Genomic DNA, 19,029 nt, shown 5'->3' on the forward strand with positions numbered 1-19,029 from the left:
CTCAGAGCCCACAGGGAGGTGCAGACAGACACGGGGAATCCCAGCAGGACAGGATCCATGCAGAGGGAGGTGGCAGCTGAGCCAGGCTGGGGCCCTGAGAGCAGCTGCTCAGAGAGGGATGTCTGTGTGGGGGAGAAGAAGAAAGGAGAGGTGGGGAAGGTGACTGTGACCGAGACAGCCAGATGTGCAGAGGATCAGAGGCAGGGGCCAGCTCTGTGGTGAGGAGAAGGGCAAGCCAGTCAGCCTGGGGCCAGAGGGCAGGGAGGGTGAGGTGGGCTGAGGAAGGGCTGGTTGGAGGGCCTGTGAGCTGCCCAACGTGCATGCCCTATGCCCTGAGGCCAGGGGAAGTTTATGGCCAGATGTGCCCTTTGGGAAGGCCACAGTGAGTCTCGGGGAGACTGGATGTGGGGTAGCAGGGACAGGAGGCCAGGGAGGCTGGTCAAGAGGCTGTGGGGGTCACGGAGGCAGGGACGGGGGCTGCCCTGAACCAAGTTGGAGGGTAGGAAATGGATGAGGAGGAAAATTCAGGGGAAACTTCTAGAGTTAGCATTGACTGGACTTTGTGGCTGAACACAGATGCCGGGGGTGGAGGTGGAGGTGGGTTCGGGGGAAGGGGCGTGTGAGGGAAATGGTGGATTTAGGATGGCCCTCTTTTGGGATTGCATAGCCTGGAATGAGGGGTTGGGGTGCTGGATGTCATTCTCCAGATCAGGAACACAGAAGAAGAGGAACAGAAAAGGCATTGATCCTTGCAGCTGGGGTGTTCTGGGTCGGACACTGACAATAAGGAAAGGGGTATGGAAGGCAGGGCCATGGGGCCACTAGTGGGAGATGTGGGCAGAGGGGAGACCCAGCTCAGCTTTTTCACACAAGTGACCTTGAGCAAATCACCATCTTCCGGGAGCCCAGATTCCTGCCTCTGAACAAGGCGGGATAATGCTTCTTCCTCGAGATCTTGCTCCCTGGCCAAGCTGGCTGTCAGGACATCAGCCAAGACAGAAAGGCATCCCGAGGCCAGGAGAGGATCTAAGGAGGGGCCTCGACACGGTCATGGACATCATGAGCAGGGGGTGCTGGCTTGTGGTCAGTCTGCAAGGAGGGAAGGGGCTCAGCATGGACTTCCCAATGTTGTCTTGGCTGGCTGTGGTGCTGGGACGTGTTGGGAAGATGCTGGGACATATGGTGTCATGACAACATGTGTGCAGAAACACGGCCACACACAGGAACATGCGTGTGAACACACATCTGAATGAACGTGTACTCCCGGGACACCCCCCTCCTTTTCCATGACTCAGGGGTGGGAGAGCGGGTCATTTTTCCCAGACTCCAGTGTCTGGCATCTGCACAAAGGGAGCCCTCTAAGAGGGACAGTGGGGCCGGGCATACCTCATGTGACAAGCGCTCGCACCTCGCTGCTCTCCCCGTGCACGGATGGAGCAGGCCAAACGCCAGACCCGGCGACCTGCTTGAGATTTTTCGGAGTGACTATGAGCACCGGGCCATCCACATGGGAGACGGGAACGTGGCCCCTGCAAGCGGGGAAAGATCTTCTGTTTAAACATCAGCCCTTAGACACATGAGTGTGTGCCTACTGACTCGTAATACAGTGTTCTTGCCTATTGAGCACCTTGGATTTTTTGGAAATAAAAGACTCTGGAACCTTATTCTTTATAGGATGGCAGGCATTTGTTGTACATCAATTGAAGTGCATTTTTTTTTTGGCAAGCCTTCGCATGGGTCCCAAACAGAACTTCTTTGCAAAACGGTCCGCACAGTGTCAGCCTGGCTCCACGGAGAGAGCGGGCCCTTTAGAATTTGTGAGTCCTGCTTCCGACTCCTGACGCCACAGCGATTCCCCCCGGAGTCGAGAGTGTGTCTGTCTGTGATTCCCAGTAAGTTCTTCACATCCTAAAGCAACCGGGTCAACAAACCCCCCGACTACCACACAGGCCCGGCGTGTGGATGAGGTCATCAGTTCTGTGAAGAAGATCGTTGAATGGAGGGCGTCCACCCATCTGAAAAACGATGGTGAGCACTTCATCACCCATCTGAGACACGGTCCCCACAGGTGAGACGCTTTGGGTGTGAGGCCCCATCTCCTAGGGTTCTGCTCGTGCTGGGGGAGGGGGCGCTGGCAACATGGGGGGAAGCATAGTATCTCTCACATTTCCAGCAAGAGCCACCATTCATTGAGTTCCAACTCAGTACGAGGCATTTTAAGTAATTTTGACTCATAAACTCACCACCATCCCGCTGGGTTGATGTAACTGCCCATAACTTTCCATGCGAACATGCATGCTGAATTGGCCCAAAGCCGTGACGTCTAAGCTCATGGAGCAGTGGGATTTGACCTCTGTATGCTTCAGGGGCATGTTCAGGGGGATAGTCAGCAGAGAGCCCCGAGAGCCTGCACTGACCAGGAGACAGGGAGAGCTCGTTCTGACTTTGGCACCCCCAGCTCAGCTCTGCGACCTCTGATAAGTTCCTGGGCCAGTCTGCCTGGCTTTCTCCTTATCCTGTCTGCATCACAGGGGTTTTTACACGAATGAAGTGTGTGGGAGAGTGATGGAAAATGGACAGGGCTGCTTGCATATGAACCTCACAGTCCTTTGGGGTGATCAGAGCAATGACTTACCATCCCTCTTCTACACTGGAGAGAGCTGAAGCTCAGAGAGGTCCCGGGGTCTACCTGAGCCTGATGAGCATAGGTCCTATCACCTTGAGTCTGGCACTTTCTCCACTCTTCCTCCTGCTCTTGGTTTGTACTAGGGTCTTGCTTCCCTAATTTGGGGTGTCCCCACCTTCTCTGGCATTGCTGCTTTATCCTCCCCTCTACCCCGCCCTCCCATAGCCTGGGTCCCATCCCTCAAGCCTGGCTCTCAGCGGTCTGGTCACTAGTCCCTATCAAGGGCTGTGCTGGCCCTGCCTGAGGTGTCTTCTTTCCTGGAGCAATTTCATATGTCAAAGGGTATGGAAATTTCCAGAGTCTTCAAGGCCTGAAATAGTTATTCTCAATCCTGGCTGCATGTCAGAATCTCCTGGGAGCTCTTAAAATATTCTGATGCACAGACCCCACACCCAGACATTCTGATTTCATGGCTCTGGGGTGGGGACCAGGAACGAGCATGTTTTAAGAACTCCCCAGAAGGGGCGCCTGGGTGGCTCAGTTGGTTAAGCGACTGCCTTCGGCTCAGGTCGTGGTCCTGGAGTCCCTGGATCGAGTCCCGCGTCGGGCTCCCTGCTCGGCGGGGAGCCTGCTTCTCCCTCTGACCCTCCCCTGTCTCATGTGCTCTCTCTCTCTCATTCTCTCTGTCTCAAGTAAATGGATAGAATCTTAAAAAAAAAAAAAAAAGAACTCCCCAGAAGTCTGGAATGTGCAGTCAGAGAGTAGTTGCAGGTGGAAGTAGGTGATCTTACTTTGAAAGTGTTTGTGTCTTGGTCCAGGAGATTGCTTTCGAATGTATTTCAGCTTCACCGTCCCTTTTAATAGAGTGTCTTTAATATCTAAGTAATGAAAGCAAGGTTCTTTCTCTAATCATTTCATACACTAATTAATTGAACTAGTTCTGAATGGCTATCATGTTCTTACTTTCCACGGACTAATCTTTTTTTTTTTAAGTGTTTATTTATTTAAGTAATCTCTACACCCAATGTGGGGTTCGAACTCATGATCCCAAGATCAAGAGTTGTATGCTCTTCTGACTGAGCCAGCTAGGCGCCCCTCCGGACTAGTCTTTTTTTTTTAAGTTGGGTTTATTGAGGTTGTTAAAAAAGGACCACAGTGGTGTCACTTAGACAGAGTTCCCAAACTGGGGCTTAATACCCAATTTAATCACAGTTTCTTTTTTCTTTCTTTCTTTCTTTCTTTTTTTTTTAAGATTTTACTTATTTATTTGAGAGACAGAGAGAGCATGGGCGGGGGGAGGGGCAGAGGGAGAAACGGACTCCCTGCCAAGCAGGGAGCCCAATGCGGGACTCGATCTCAGGACCCCGGGATCATGACCTGAGCCGAAGGCAGATGCTTAACAAACTGAGTCCCCCAGGCGCCCCTAATTTTTTTTTAAAGGATAATGAAGAATGAAAGAATCCAGATTAAATAGGTCAGATACTATATGTTCCATTTATATGACATTATCTAAAAGACAAAATGTAGAAATGGGAAACAGATGCTCTGGTTGCTGGGGTTAGGGACGGGGTGGAAGAGGTATATTACAGAGCAGTGACACAAGAGTTTTTGGAGTGATGGGGCTGTTATATGTCCTGATGGTGATGGTGGTGGTTACACAAATCCACATATATATTAAAACTCAGAATTTTACCCATTCCTAAAAGTCAATTTTATTAATATTATTATTATTATTAATATTATTATTAATAATAAACTCACTAGAAGTATAAAATGCAGTTTAAAACTTCCAAACCACTATAACAGAAAAAAAAGGTGGGGAGGGTGATAAAGATTTCATCAATCCAGTAGCAAGCAAGAAAGCTGAAAATATAGGGGAAAAACTAGCCCCGGAAGTGGAAAACACAAAATAAGATGGTATAAATAGATCCACACATACTAGGAATCACAGCGGATGAACCATGGCCAGGCACGTGGCCATCCTGCTGGAGCACATTTCCAGCCTTCCCTGCACCCAGCATGGCCCCGGGACCTACTGCTTGTGGAGGAGATGGGCGTGTGCACAGGGTTGTGCCAAGCCCAGGCCGGGGCTTCTGAAAGCAGGTGGGCCTTAACCACATTCTCTAGTTACTTCCTCAGTGACCGAAACCTAGGGATGGTAGCTGCCGAGACTCAGCCACCCAGATGATGCCGATGCCCTGGGAATGTGGGCGCTGTGGCTGGGACCCTCCTGAAGGTCCACGGGGAGCAGAGCTGCACCACTGACTGGGGACCATTTTCTCCAGAACTGTTAGATGAGAAGGAAATGCATGTCTCAATTCTTTTTTTTTTTTTTTTAAGATTTTATTTATTTATTTGACAGAGAGAGACACAGCGAGAGAGGGAACACAAGCGGGGGGAGTGGGAGAGGGAGAAGCAGGCTTCCCGATGAGCAGGGAGCCCGATGTGGGGCTCGATCCCAGGACCCTGGGATCATGACCTGAGCCGAAGGCAGACGCTTAACGACTGAGCCACCCAGGCAACCCCCCCTTTTTTTTTTTTTGCATGTCTCAATTCTTTAAGCCACTGTATTCTTTTTTTTTTTTAAAGATTTTATTTATTTATTTGAGAGAGAGCATTGGGTGGGGGCAGAGGGAGAGGAAGAGAGAGAACCTCAAGCAGACTCCCTGCTGAGCATGGAGCCTGACACGGGGCTCCATTTCATGACCTTGAGATCTTGACCTGAGCTGAAATCAGGAGTCGCATGCTTAACCAAAGGAGCCCCCCAGGCACCCCTCAGCCACTGGACCTTCGAGTGTCCTTGTTAGGCTGCTCTACCTGCCCCCTGTCTGGGCCCTGCCGGAGGAGGGAGCCAAGTCCCAGGCTCCTGGTGGAGGGAGCCATGGAGTTTGGGGAGCCTTCTCGCTCCGGTGCCTTCCCTCTGCTGTGGGGCCCGAAGGCCCTGCAGACTCAGGTGGCGGCACGCGGTTCAAGCAGGGAGGAGAGTGGAGCCCCACCGAGGGGCACCGGCCATGGGCGGGCCCTTCCCTTCCCTGGCGGGGTCGCCGGCTCACTTCTCAGTAGTGGACACAGTAGAGCTGGATGCTGCCACTGATCCGGAGCTCCCGCAGCCGCTCCAGGGCCTGCTGGCGCAGGCTGGTGGCTCCCAGGCCCAGCCCGTTGAGCGCCAGCTTCAGCCCGCCCTCCTGGCACAGGAGCAGCACCTGGGAAAGGCCGGGCCGGGCCTGCAGGCTTCCGGACAGACGGACCCTCCACCGCCTGCCTGACGTCCCCACCCAGCGAGCCCTCCACTCAGGGGTCACAAAGACCGGAACCGTGGGGCACCCGGTGGTGGGAAAGAACAGGACTGGGCGCCCATCTTGTCACCAGCCCGCTGTGACCTTCCATAAGGGTCATCCCAGCCCTGGGCCTCAGTTTCACCATCTGTGCCATTGCATTCCCTGAGCACCAGTTCTCAACCCTGGTTGCACTTTGGAGTCATGGGGGGGGAGGGGGAGGGGTGTTTTGGTTTTGTTTTGTTTTGTTTTTAAATAACCAGGGTCTGCTCTGATTCATTACATCCGTGTTTTGGGAGTGGGCTCACTGGCAGCCACACGGAGGGTTGAGAGCCGTGGTGTGGATGTCTGCTCCTGCTGGCAGGTCCTGGCTTCCCAGCCCCACATCCTCTGCCTCCCCACCCCCAGGACGCACCCCTGTCTCCGCATCGGAGCGCAGCTCTGTGCCCCAACCTGTGCCCCGCCCCAGAGGGACCAGGCCACGTGGCTCTGACTGACCTCGAAGAATCGCTGCGGGTAGAAGAGGAAGGGGGCCGAGATCAGCTTCTTGCCCCCCCAGGGCGAGATCCAGGCCAGAGTCCGGTCTGCGAAGGAAGCCCTGAGCGTCACAGGCACGTGGGCAGCCTCGTCCCGCAGGCTCAGTGTGAAGCTGCGAGAAGGGGCGGGAGAAGGGGCCCCCTGACTCCTCTGAGCCACGGCTGCTGGACCCTGCGTGCAGGGATGGATGTGGGAGAGCAGCTGGAAGGTTCGGCAGCTCAGAGGGGTGGGAACACCTGAGCGAGTCTCAGGCACACCTGAGACTGAATCCCCACGTTGCCACCCGCAGGCTGGAGGACCCTGGGGGAGCAAATGACCTTGCCGGGGACTCGAGATGGGGAGAATTACATTAGTAGTAGCTGACGTTTATTGGGGGCTATATGCTAGGTATCGTCTTCAGTGTTTTGCAAATCACGTGCGGGTTAGAGCCAGGCTACCTGGCTTCAACCCAGCTCTGCTGCTTTCTAGTCCTGTGAGTTTGGGGAGGTCACTTCACGTCTCTGTGCCTCAGTTTCCTGATCTGTAGTGTGGGGAGAAGAGTACTGTACCTGCCTTACGAGTTGTCATGGGTAAAGCGCTAGAACGGCACTGGGCATGTAATTAGCACTCAGATCACACCTACTGTTTAACAAATATCACTCTATAATACAATACCTCCCATTGACGGGAACAAAGGAGATGATGTCTGTGAAATCTAGCGAGTGCCTGGCACACAGTACGTGTTTTACGGAGTCCTCACAGAAATCCTGTGCCTTGAGGTTCAGCAGCCCATATAAGTGACGAGGACAAGATGTCACATGGCTGACTGTTCTAGGAGGATGCCCCAGATATTTTCAGCTTTGGGAAGGAGCCAGCTCCTTTGGGAAGGGCTCACCACTGGGAAGAAGCTCCGAAGGCAGGGGCCCTGGAGAGTGCACCGCACAGAGCCTCTAGCCCCAACCCCAAGCCCTTTCCCCATGCCCTTCCCATTGGCCTGAGAACTCCTGGAGGCCTGGGTGCCCTCCCCCCCTCCAATCCCTGTCCTGCACAGCCCTGGGCCGGGTAACAGACTCCCTCCAGACGCCTAGTGAAGCTCTGTAGCACCTGCAGCCGCATCCCCACCTCCTCAGTGCTTGCAGAGAGGGATGGAGAGGGAAGGACAGATTTTTAATGCAGTCCAATTCCATGCCCTCCAACTCCGACTCCCTCTGTCCAATTCAAGCCACAGTCGCTTCCAGAAAAACAACAGGAACAGCATTTATGTTGGCAGCCCATGGTGGAAGTGGCCTGTAGAAATGTCCTGGCTGGCCCACAGTGTTCTTCAACTTCAAAGTAATGCCATGTGCCCAGACTGGGAAAGTTTATATGAAAGAGGGCTTCCAGCTTCTTTTTAAAAAATAATCAGAAGGTCTGGCATAGAGTGCCTCTATGGAAATACTTCTTCCACTTTACCTTCCCAGCCCGGGGCTTCACTATTTATGTCACTTGTCCAGCCTCGGGGCATGTGAGTGAATTCATGGCCCCCGAGAAACAACAGTTCAGTGACTTGCTGCATCACTAATAATAACCATTTGACTGAGCTAGGACATGAAGCTGGTATCGTGTCTCCAAGTTTTTTTTTTTTGGGGGGGGGGGGGAGGGTGTTCTTTCTACCCCTGGGAACTTTTCCATTTTCCCTCTAGGATTGAGATGACCTTTCTCCTTTTATTCTGATGGGGAAACTCAGGACTCCAGCCTCAGAGAGGTGTCGTGACTTCCCCAAGACCACAGAGTTTATAAGAGGCACAAGCAGGACTCCAACCCCGTTGTGCCTGGTTTGAGGGTCGTGCTGTGCGGGGCCGTGCTGCATACCTGCTCCAGAATTCACAGGCCTGTTCAAGAGCATGAAGGGCAAGAGTTTAGTGAGGTCAGGGACTCCAGAAAACAAAACCGAAACAGAAACGGAGAAGACAGGGCACTTCCCTTCCCTCCTGCCCCTCCACGGAGATCATTTTGATGACCACCACATTTGTAGAGTGCTTACTGCGTCCCTGGCCCAATTCAAAGCATGCACACCACCCCTGAAGCTGGCACTATTATTACCTCTTTTTACACCCGAGGAAACTGAGGCACAGGAAGGAAAAGTGACTGCCTTGAAGGGGCACACAGATAGTAAGTGTCCTCAGCAGAAGTCAAACCCAGGCGATGTGGCCCAGAAAAGTCATGAAATCCAACGCAATTCCAGCAAGAAGGAAAGGGGGTGGGAAAGAAGGAAAGATGGGGAGGAGAGGAAAAAAGGAAAAAGAAAGTGAAAGTGGCTTGGAGCCCGCAGGTTTGGGGAGTGGAGCAGGAGAGCCCCCTGTGGGAGAGGTTAGGCAGCTTCCGTGTAGTAGGTGTGCGGCTCCAAGCTCCCACTGCCCAGCACTGGGCCTCCTCTTTGGGGCTGCCTGGCTGTGTTTCCTAAACCACTGCCCTCTGTCACCCTGGGAGGTCGAATTCTCTCTCTGGATCTCAGCCTGAGCCCTTAAAGGACCTTTCTGGAGGCCCCAGCGGCACCTGTGATGAGAGGCTAGGTGGCCTGACCAGATGGACAGGCAGGGAAGGTACTCCCAGAATTGGGGCTGTTGGGGCCGCAGGGGGAGCCTGAGCACCGAGCACCGTCCAGTGCTCAGTGGTTGGGACTGGCAGTGAGCACCCTCCCAACCACAAGCTCCACGATGGGGCAGTGGTGTTGGAGATGAAAGAGAGGGTACTTGTAGAACTCATGCTCCACTCTGAGATGCTTCTCCCTCCCTTCCATCTGGATACTTACTCCTTTGGCTCCGGCAAGACCAGCCCCCGCAGTACGATGACCTGTCCGGGCCAGAGACCCCGGGGAAGGGCACGCGAGCAGGGCACCTCCTGTAGGAAGATGGGAAATGACTGAGAAGGGGAGCCCTGAGGGAGGTAAGTCCGCCTCTAGGCCTGCAGCCGGGAGGACACTCAGTCTGCTCATTTATTAAACATCTACTGCAGGCCTCGGCTCTCCTTGGCCTTTCGGGGCTGAGCTCAGTGGCCGCCCCCACTTCCCGGGGCGTGAGCACCAGATATGTCCCCCATTGCTGCATCCTGAACTGTAACAGCCTGTTCACTGGTCTGTCTCCCCACCAGCCTGCGAGCCACTGGGGGGCTGGGGCTGGCTGGTCCCTCTATCCTAGAGCTGGCACTGGGCCTGGCACAGAAGAGTATCAAATAATTGTTTGCAGAATAAATGGAGAAAAGGTAAAACGAAGCTGGAGGTTTCTATAAGGGAAGGGGGAACCTTGATGCTGAGGGCATTTCCCACCAGGTGGGGTTGCCCCCCCGGGGACGACACCTCCACCAGGTGACCCAGGAGGGAGGTCACTCACCAGGCTGGGGCTCTTCAGCAGGAAAGGCTGTCGAGGGGAGAAAGAAAGAGAAAGGAGACATGGAAGCCATGCGGTGTTCGCTCAGCGAAAGAGCTTCTCAGTATTATTATGAAGAATTGGGGGTATCTGGGGTTTGTCTCTCTCAAAGACAACACAGGTGAGTGATTAGAGCCCCCGGGGGGGCCCTCTTGGATTCAGACGGACACTAGCTCTGGAAGAATGGAGAAGAACTGGACAGAGGGTCCGTCATCCACTTATTGTGTGGCCTCGGTCCTCATCTCCCTCTCTGTCCTACAGGCCGACCCCAGCTGCCTCGCCCGGTTGCTGAGGACAGAAGGCTCCAACCTGGCGGGATCTTCTGATAGGAGTCCTGGGGCTCTGCCCATGCTGGGTACCAACCCACCCAGTCCATCTTCCCAAGCGGGCCCCCGCTGGGGTTGGGAAAGCTGAATCCAGGCTTGCCAGCCCTGGGGGGGGGGGGGGCCAGTATCCATGGCAAGTGCACAGTGAGGGAAGTTGGCTTTTGTCAACTTGGACAGCAGCCCGGCGAGTGGCAGGTCAAGCTGGGGGAGCTGGGAGCACCGGGGGCTCAGCTAGCGTGGCCAGAACCACCAGGGCCAGCTTGCTCCCCAGAGACTCACGTATCCAGCCGGATACTCGCTGCTGCCCTCCGCAAATGGCTGTCAGGAAAGAGAAGAGGCAACACGGGGGATTCAGGCCCCCTGCAGGCTCTGCGAGTCATTTGCTGGGCTCCTGCCTACCCTGCCTATGCCCAGGAGGTGGGCAGAGGTTGGCTTTGGTAGCTCCTCATTCTCCCTGTAGGCCTTGTGGGTGGTTCTCAAACCCGGCATTTGAACATGCTGATTCCTAGGCCCCACCTCAGACTTACTGAGTCAGAAGGTCTGGCGGCGGGTCCTAGAAATCTACATTTTTCATAAGCTCCTCAGGGGCGAAGGACAGAGCTAGCTGCTCCTTGGGTCCCATGGCTCCAAGGGTCCAAGTGGATCACCTCCTGGCCATTGCTCTCGGGTCCCCTTCTGGGGGCACCTTCTCAACCCCACTGGTATCCCACACCTGATGGATCCCTTCCACCTTGGTTATGACAGGTGTGACAGGGCCTGCCTGGGGAAGCGAGGGTGGGGGAGGGGGGGTCCTGGGCCCATCCAGACACCAGGGGAGGTCAGGGGCCGTTGTCACTCAGGGAACTCACGTTGATGTTCAGGAATCCAACGGCCTCCACCAGGATGTCGCCAAATATGGCCAGGGTGTCCACACGGGACAGTGGGAGCCGGTAGCAGTAATGAAGAAAGTGTTGTCCGTTCACACTCACCTGGAGAGATAGACAGACGGACAGCTCAGCAGCACCTGATGCGCGCTGAGTCTGCACTAACGTGCCTGGCCTCGCTGGGTGCTCTTACCCGGGACGTCCCTCGTTTACCTTCACACCCACTCTGAGAGATGGGCACGTTTGACAGATGACGTGCGCACGGCGCAGGGAGCTTCCATGACCTTCCCAAGTTTGCACAGCTGGCCTGGGAACCAAGGCCCCTTTCACTGGCCCTCTGCCCCTGACACAGCACTTCCCTTCGTCATCCCTCAGCAGCCCCAGCCCCAGGTGAAGAAATGGGGTTTCAGGAGGCCGGACTACTCCTCCACCACAGGGCCCTCCCTCCACTGCTGGTTCCCATTGGCTCCCCTTTCCCCCGGAGAGGTCAGGGTCCTGGCATCTTTCTGGCAGGAGTTCCCATCTGTGGAGAAAGCCTTGAAATGGGGTTCGGGGTCCCTGCGCCCTCCACCACCCTGAGATGGGGAGGATGTGAGTACCCACCTCAGGAGGATCTAACGAGCGGGCACTTAGGGGCTAGAAAAGAGCCCATCGTATTGCAGGCGCTCTTGAAGAGCTTGCTAGCAATGTGGCAGTGGTGCCCTCCCCAGGGCCAGGCACGAGGGAGCTTTCTTGCCGCCATGGGTCCCAGGCCATGTGGGCCCAGGGCAGCTTGGAACGGGGCTCGGCAGCTGCTCGGTCCTCTCGGGTCTCAAGTCCTCCCAGTGACGCCCCTCCTCACAGTGACGTGGGGAACTCGGTGGAAGGAAGGAAGAGGGGAAGGATGCAGGTTCTAGACGCTGCTGCCCATCCCTTCCCCTCACCTTCATTTCCTCATTTCCAAAGAGAAAGAGGATGAGGAAGTAGGCTCCTCTCTGCAGGGGCAGGTGGGGCCACCGGGCCTCGGCTTGCCAGCGCTCCAAGTGCAGGGTGTTGCAGATGACGTGGGGCTTGGTGGTGTGGAAGCGAGGGTTGAAGTGGATGGCGATATCCGGCCGGGGATGCAGGCTGCAGCCGCACTGAAAGTCCACCTGGAACCTGGTGAGAGGTGCTCTCGAAGGGGCACCCCTGGTCGGAAACCCTGAGACCCCGAGGGCAGAGAGGAGCCTCCAGCTCGATGCCTCTGGGGCTGAGCCCCAGAAGCCCCGTGGAGCACCCCCTTACCTGCGTGCCTCTAGAGGGACCGCTCCCTGTAGCATGACCATCTTGCCTGCACGCAGGCCACCGAAAATTGTCGTGACATAAGGAAGCACCTGAACAAGGGGAGAAAGCTAGCCACATGGAGCTGGAGAATGGGTCTTACAAGGGAGCCCCGTGTCAGGTGGGTGGGTGGGGAGAGAAGAACAAGAAAATTCCACTCTCCTGCCCCAAACAGAAAACGTCCTTATGGGGGAAAAATTAGTGTTCTCTTCCACCTTCTCACCTTTCCGGGACCCTCACATGTCAAAGCCACATTGCCCTGGAGAAGCCAAGTTCAGCTCCATCGCCCCCTTGCAGCACCAGCCCTGCCCCTCTCCCCAGCTCCTTGAGCACAGGAGTGTCCTCAGTGAGACTTTGCCCTGGCCTCCAGAAGTCTGGTATCGAGATCCTGAGGACTGTTTACTGGCTCGAGCCCAGGAACTGGGGGGCGGGCAGAAAGGCTGGACAAGGATGCCTGGAGAGAGACCCAACAATGGCCCGGCTTACCTGCCCAGGCTCACCTTTCCCCACTTAGAAGCTATGCAGAATTCCTAACACACAACACACACGTTTACAACTCCCTGCCTTTCGGGGCCGCTTCCTCTGCTCTCCCTTGGCCCTGTGAGATCCAAGTTGACTTTCAGGGTTCTCTGACACCTTCTCCAAGCACTGTCCACTATGGTGACTGAGTTTTTCCTTCTCTCCCCTGTGTTCCCAGAACACTTCACTCGTATGGCTAGCTTGGCCGTTGGCGGGCTTACAGGGAGACCACGGGGCTGGCTACTTCCGTGGAGGCTCAGGCCACTCGGAGCTGAAGCCCTGTCTTTCCCTTCTGGGCTCAGCGTCTGGCCTGGCACAGCGTGGGCTCTGAAAAGGTGTTTGCAGAACGAACGTGAACATGTCCCAGGTACATGTCGGCATAACACAAGACTGGCTTTCACATATTCTCCGAACCATCTAGAAGATGCTGAGCCCCAACAGTGCTGCCCTCCAGGTGGGAGCTCGGCAGCCTGCAAAGCAAGGAGGGGTTGTAACCTGGGCAGCTGCTTCACCCCATTACTCAGGCCCCCGGGGAGGTACTGGAGCTCCCGGCTGTCAGAGGGCCCACAGCTTAGCCAGACTGAGCACCTCAGTCCCTCCCACTTCCCAGGCTCCAGGCCTGGCCTGTAATAATTACTGAGCTGATGCACCTCTCCCAGGGGGAGGGGGCCAAGTCAAGAGAAAGCGATAGTTAGCATTCATTAATGGGAGGGCAGAGTGTCCTGCGCATTCAGCCTCCTGTAAAGCAAGGCCAGACTTCAGAAAATCCACGTGAGCACTGAGCAGGAGGAGGACGTGAGGGGGACACCCATTCCCGAGTTGGAGGTACAACCTGACTCTCTTCCAGGCTGGGGATGAGTCTACCCTAGGTACTCAGTGCCCCCACAACAATACTACTCAGCAGCCCCAGGTCCTCCTAGCCTAGCTCCCCATCACACAGTAGGAGCACAGCACTGACTTCAGGTTCTATTACTTTTAAAATGTAAGGACCCTGTGGACCCCATCATTCTCATCCAAGTGGGAATTAGCTGGTCAGCCACTTTGCTAAGTTCAGGAGGGCCTTCCAGAGTTCATGAGCAGGTGCTGGGGGAACAGGGCCCAAGATCAAAGGCCTCTCCACCCACCACCTGGGAGCCTGGGTCCAGCTGGAGTCGGGGGGTGGGGGGCCTGAGACCTGGAGATTCCAGACCAGAGTGGCTGCTCACCGGGTGGAAGACTGGCGGCTGCAGGATGAAGGGGTCAGGAAGTGGGTCCAGTTTTTCTCCAGGTGACATGGGGGTGGAGTGCCTCCAACTCAGCATGCAGATCCAGATTCCAGGAGCCCTGGCCCTGCCCCCACTGGTCGGACTTGCCTTTCCCAGCCAGGAACTGAGGTGCCAGGGCAGCTCCCCCAGCTGTTAGCCTCACCTGCGCCCAGCAGGGTCCCCGTACCCCTTGCAGCAGGCCCGAGAGGGAGGTCTGGGCAGCGGTCCACCCCTGGTCCACACCCCAGATCCAGTCCTACCAGCTGGATTGGGGCTGTCGGCAGAAATCCGAGTCCAGGAGCAAGAAGCCTGAACTAAGCACCTAGCTAACCAGCGCCCTGCCCCCACCTGCACTGGGATCTGAAGCACCGAGCTGTTGCAGAGAGAGAGAGGGCAGAGGGTTTGTGGTTTCCCGGGCTCCCACTGGAGCCCTCCCCAGTCAGAGGCTGGGGCGGTGGCACATGTGGGCAGGTCCCAGGAGAAGCCCCGCCCCAGCTCCGTGGACATCGCTGAGTGGCTTCTCACGCCAGACTCCCCTCCCCGACCCCCAGAGGTTTTCATCTCTTCCCCTCGTTTCCCTGCCCGTTCCCCCACTTTTCTCCCTTTTGCATGATTTATAGTCCCCTGGGGCTCCATTTCAGCTTTAGCTCCAAATGCCAGGGCCCAGCTGCGGTCACCAGAAAGAAGGTGGAGGATGGTGGGAAATGGGCTGGAGGAGAGGAGCGCCCCCTGGAGGCTCAGAAGAAGCAGCGAGGTGCAGTGGGCGGTACGCTCCACACCGAAGGAGGCCTGGCTTCTTGCTCAGCTTCTGCGCTAACGTGCTGTGTGCCCTGGGCCAAGTCAGTTGCCCTCTCTGTGACTCCCTTTGCTCGTCTGTGTATTGAGAGGGTGACTCCAGAAGAGTGTCTCCACGGGAGGCCTGTGTCTGGGGGTGGGCCCAGGTATCTGCCTTTTAATCACGATCCCCCAGGATTCTTTGGACTAGAGTTGCTCCAGTCCTGGTTCAAATTCCAATAAAGCCTTCCCTTTAAAAGGCAGCACAACCCTTCAACTTTATCCTGATTTGGGAGGTCCCAGGATCTGAGCACCCTGTCGGACTTGGCGGCAGGGAGATCCTGGCAGCACGCCAGGCTGGACAAAGGCTCCAGGGCCTGGGGAGCTGAGGGAAGAGTGAGGCTGCTCTGACCGCGGGGCAGGTGCAGGGGCGGCTCTGGGGAAAGGCAGCTGAGCCGGAGCATCTCTAGTGTGGCATCCGCGTGGTCTGGAAGCTTGTTAGAAATACGTCCTTCTGCCGCCCCCATCCCCTTCCCCCTCCTCCTGAAGAGGAATCTCTCTGGTGGCCGGGTCCAGGAATCTGCATTTTTGCATACTCCCCAGGTGATTCTGATGCATGTGGATGTTTGAGAAGCACCTCACTGACTAGACCTTAACTGGCAGGGCTTGGGGTGCAGAGCCAGGAAGTTTGCTCAGATCTTGCTGGGTAGGAGGAGCTGGGCTGTGGCAGGTTCTTCGTGTGGGGAAATTCGATCAGAAGTGTGTTCAGACAGAATAATCTAGATACACAATGTGGAAGAGAAACCAAGGTGGAGAATTCCTTTGGGCAGGGCAGGGGGCCCTGCCCCTGGGAGGCAGGCCTGGGTCCTGGTCCCAGGCTCACGGCGCCCATCTTTTGGCCTGAGGCAAATGTGCTCTCCCCTACTCCCCAACCCGGCCTCAGTCCCCCGCTCTGAATCGAGGAAGGAGGGTGGCATAGCAAAATAGCACAGACTGGGCTGCTTAAACACAGATGTTCATTTTCTCATGGTTCTGGAAGCTAGAAGCCCAAGATCAAGGTGTCTGCAAGGATTTTTTTTTTTTCCCTGAGGCTTGCAGAGGGTTGCCTCTTGATCTGTGTGTTTGTGTCCTAATCTCTTTTAAGTGGACCAGTCATCAGGAATTCAACCCTTGTGAACTCATTTTACCTAAATTACCCTTTTAAAAAAGGCTTTATGTCCAAATACAATCTCATTCTAGTTACTGGGGGTGAGGATTTCCACATCTGATTTTGGGGGGCAGAGCACAATTCAGAGGAATAACTATAACTGGTCTCACCCTGGAACCCCAAGACCGTTGCAGGGGTCAGGAGTGGGGGCTGCCGAGGGCCCACAGTGGAGGCAGCAGAAGGAAGAAGGTGATGCATTTCATTTCTCCTTTCCCTGGGTTTTGACAGCTGGGAGGGACCTGGTTGGGCTTGTAGAATATGGGAGGCTGCAGAAGAAGAGAGGGCCTTAGTGTCTGCTGGTCCGTCCAGGGGTGGGAGAGGGCAAATCCCTCTTCTTGAGCCAGAGGGAGGGGAACATGTGGGAAAGGGGAAAGGGCTGATGATGACCCTGATACTGACAGGAGGGGGGCATCCCCCTGCCCCAGGATGGTGCCCCCACCCCATCCCAGCTCCCTAGACCTGGGCTTGTCCCTCTGAGCGCTTATCATAACTGGTCATTATATATTGAGGAATTGTCTAATGTTTGTCTCCCCCTCCCCCTACTTCCTGACTATAAAGTCCATGAGGGCAAATTTATACTTACACCCTCAGCACCAAGCAATGCCTGATACCGAGCAAGTGCTCAAAATGTATTTAAAGAATGAATGACTGTAAGGAGCTGTGGTTTCTGGCTCCCATCCGGCCACCAGCTCCTTCTGTCTCCCCCCAGAGGAGTGGAGTCCTGGCCCAAGCCCACACCAAGCACGTGCTCTTCCCACGGGCCGAAGATCATCACTGAGGCAAATTTAGCTATTTATCTCTGAGTAACTGATTAGTAGCCGGGGAATCATAAACTGTGGTAGGGGATGTCAGGGTGCCCCACTCTCCCCCATTCTTTGATCCAGCACTCCTTTCCCTATCCCTGCTCCTGAATGGTGTAACTCTGGGCCTAGGGAGAGACTAATGCCCAGATTCACCTACTTTGGTCTACATCTCACCCCCTTCTTCTCTCTGGTTCCCTTCTAGGTCACTGCAGAGTCTCATGGATCCTCTTTCTCTTGGGACCAGTTTTGCACCATCTTGGAGCAGAGGGTAGGATAATGAGCAGAAATCCTGGACAGGAAGGATCAACAGAACTGCACATCTGGCTGGATAAAAAAGATGAGGAAAAGGGGCCAAAAAAAGAAAAGAAAAAAGCCTCCAGCATCTTGAACCAAAGGATTGGGAAGAGTCTGGGGCACTAACGGAAAAACAGAGAAGCTGCGGGTATAATCTGGAGGAGGGGGGAGCTGGCTAATTCCAGTCAGGACCATTTTGGAGGAGGGCGAGGGTGCAGGAATTGACATGGACAGGGGATGTTCAGTCAGTATTTGTTAATTTGTATGTTTCTAGGAATTTATCACTGTCTTCCAGATTGCCCAATTTGTTGGCATATAATTATTTATAATCTTCTCTTATAATTGTCTTTCAATCAGCATCTGTTGAAGGAATGAAGGTGTTATTGCCGGAAAGCATGTTAATACACTCTGGAGAAGACAGTTTCAACTTATTCGGGTGCTCTTCTGCCCTATGAGGGAGTTTTTGTGCGCTGTGGTCATTACGGGGAGGGGCAATCACTCTTGCTCTCAAGGAGCTTCCAGTCTCATTGGAGAGAGACGACATACACTTGGAGGGGAAAACCCATAGGACAAAGCCAGCGGCTTTTTATTTATGTCCCCCACCCCCACCCCCGCCCCACAGAGATTGAACCATCTGGACGGAAATACTGTAAAATGGGGGAAGAGCAGGCATCACCCATAACCTCAGGAGACTAACACAACACTTCTCATTCCTTTGATGTTTATCCCAGGAACCTTCTTCCCTCCCCATGGAACATAAGTTTATGGAAGAATCTCAACCAAAAACTTGACTAGCTTGATTCCCCCGCCCCCTCCCACCCCAGCTCTTGACCATGTAGGTTGACTCTCTCTTTCCTGCTGGGTTCCTGGCATTTTCCAATCATTTTCGGTTACCCAAACCCAATACAGTTTAGCCCTAGTCATCAATGTTGGTGACACCGCAGAAAGAAACAGAAACGGACATATTTACTTCCTGATGGAAGAACACATCACCACTAATGGAATCCTCCTGAAGAAAAAGTCGCCCAATCTGATTTGATCGAGTCTCTGTACTTGGGTTCCCGTGTGTAGGACTGTAGGGCATGAATGATCATGTTGAACAACAGCAGCAAAATTCAGACTGTCGGGAGACTTTACAAGACCAATAACCCTGGTTCTTTTTTTTTTCTTTAAATATGGACCGCTTCACAAATTTGCGTGTCATTCTTGCGCAGAGGCCATGCTAATTGTTTCTGTATCATTCCAACTTTAGTATGTGTGCTGCCCGAGCCAGGGTCCCTGTTTCTTCAATTAAAAAGTTATGAGGAAGAAAAGAGGTGGAGGAGAAACCTATAGGATTAGAGGTTGGCAAACATTTTCTGTAGAGAGCCAGAGGGTAGGGCGCCTGGGTGGCTCAGCTGGTTAAGCGACTGCCTTCGGCTCAGGTCATGATCCTGGAGTCCCTGGATCGAGTCCCGCATCGAGTCCCGCATCGAGTCCCGCATCGGGCTCCCTGCTCGGCAGGGAGTCTGCTTCTCCCTCTGACCCTCCCCCCTCTCATGTGCTCCCTCTCATTCTCTCTCTCTCAAATAAATAAATAAAATCTTAAAAAAAAAAAAGCAGCAAGGGCATAATAGACACAAGAGTGGGAGAGGTTACCTACGGCAGAGGGCGGCAGGGGGATGGGATAAGGGAGGAAAACACAGGTAGGAGCATCTGTGCTAGGTATGTTCCCGTACTTAAGTAGACTGGTGTATTCACGGGCAGTAATTTTATTATGCTTCGCAACTACATGTGTTCCATGTGGTTTTGTTCTTTTAAGTAGCTTCAGCGCCCAGCGTGGAGCCATCCCTGGGCTAGAACTCACGACCCTGATATCAAGACCTGAGCCGTTATCAGG

At 54.6% G+C, this 19,029-nt stretch overlaps 1 protein-coding gene, 1 long non-coding RNA gene and 1 other non-coding gene across 15 annotated transcripts; 1 reads left to right on the forward strand and 2 right to left on the reverse strand.

Moving 5' to 3' along the window:
* Window positions 1–3,417: 3,417 nt before the first annotated feature.
* On the reverse strand, window positions 3,418–14,508 carry LGALS12 (galectin 12). Of its 13 annotated transcripts, none has more exons than XM_081797925.1 (9): window positions 14,034–14,503; window positions 12,274–12,362; window positions 11,934–12,147; window positions 10,996–11,115; window positions 10,427–10,465; window positions 9,786–9,812; window positions 9,209–9,297; window positions 6,400–6,550; window positions 3,418–4,913 (listed from the first exon to the last, which is right to left on the reverse strand). In XM_081797925.1, the coding sequence occupies exons 1-9, from the start codon at window positions 14,127–14,129 to the stop codon at window positions 4,776–4,778; spliced, it is 963 nt and encodes a 320-aa protein (XP_081654051.1). In that variant the 5' UTR covers window positions 14,130–14,503; the 3' UTR covers window positions 3,418–4,775. The 13 variants fall into 13 exon arrangements, with proteins under 13 accessions (XP_081654051.1, XP_006745689.2, XP_081654050.1 ...); XM_006745626.3 differs by lacking the exon at window positions 3,418–4,913 and adding an exon at window positions 5,667–5,829 and having other exon boundaries at window positions 14,034–14,500; XM_081797924.1 differs by lacking the exon at window positions 3,418–4,913 and having other exon boundaries at window positions 5,667–6,550; window positions 11,934–12,140; window positions 12,274–12,763; window positions 14,034–14,505.
* Window positions 14,509–14,766: 258 nt separating this feature from the next.
* LOC145716108 (uncharacterized) lies at window positions 14,767–18,323 on the forward strand. Its single transcript, XR_014138506.1, has 2 exons — window positions 14,767–15,449; window positions 17,059–18,323. It is a non-coding gene; the product is annotated as an uncharacterized LOC145716108 (long non-coding RNA).
* LOC115944984 (U6 spliceosomal RNA) lies at window positions 18,320–18,422 on the reverse strand. Its single transcript, XR_004079469.1, has one exon. It is a non-coding gene; the product is annotated as a U6 spliceosomal RNA (small nuclear RNA).
* Between the last annotated feature and the right edge of the window lie 607 nt (window positions 18,423–19,029).

The sequence above is a fragment of the Leptonychotes weddellii genome, chromosome 11 (assembly GCF_054177405.1).
Source record: "Leptonychotes weddellii isolate Sample4059 chromosome 11, ASM5417740v2, whole genome shotgun sequence".
Classification (NCBI taxonomy): domain Eukaryota; kingdom Metazoa; phylum Chordata; class Mammalia; order Carnivora; family Phocidae; genus Leptonychotes; species Leptonychotes weddellii.

Excerpts from the sequence above, each read along its gene's own strand:
- LGALS12 (XM_081797918.1), bottom strand. The coding sequence starts at position 14,129 with ATGCTGAGTTGGAGGCACTCCACCCCCATGTCACCTGGAGAAAAACTG. Across the intron at positions 12,148-12,273 it reads GTCCCTCTAGAGGCACGCAG|GTTCCAGGTGGACTTTCAGT; the intron begins GTAAGGGGGTGC and ends ACCTCTCACCAG. Across the intron at positions 10,466-10,995 it reads TTGGATTCCTGAACATCAAC|CCATTTGCGGAGGGCAGCAG; the intron begins GTGAGTTCCCTG and ends CTTTCCTGACAG.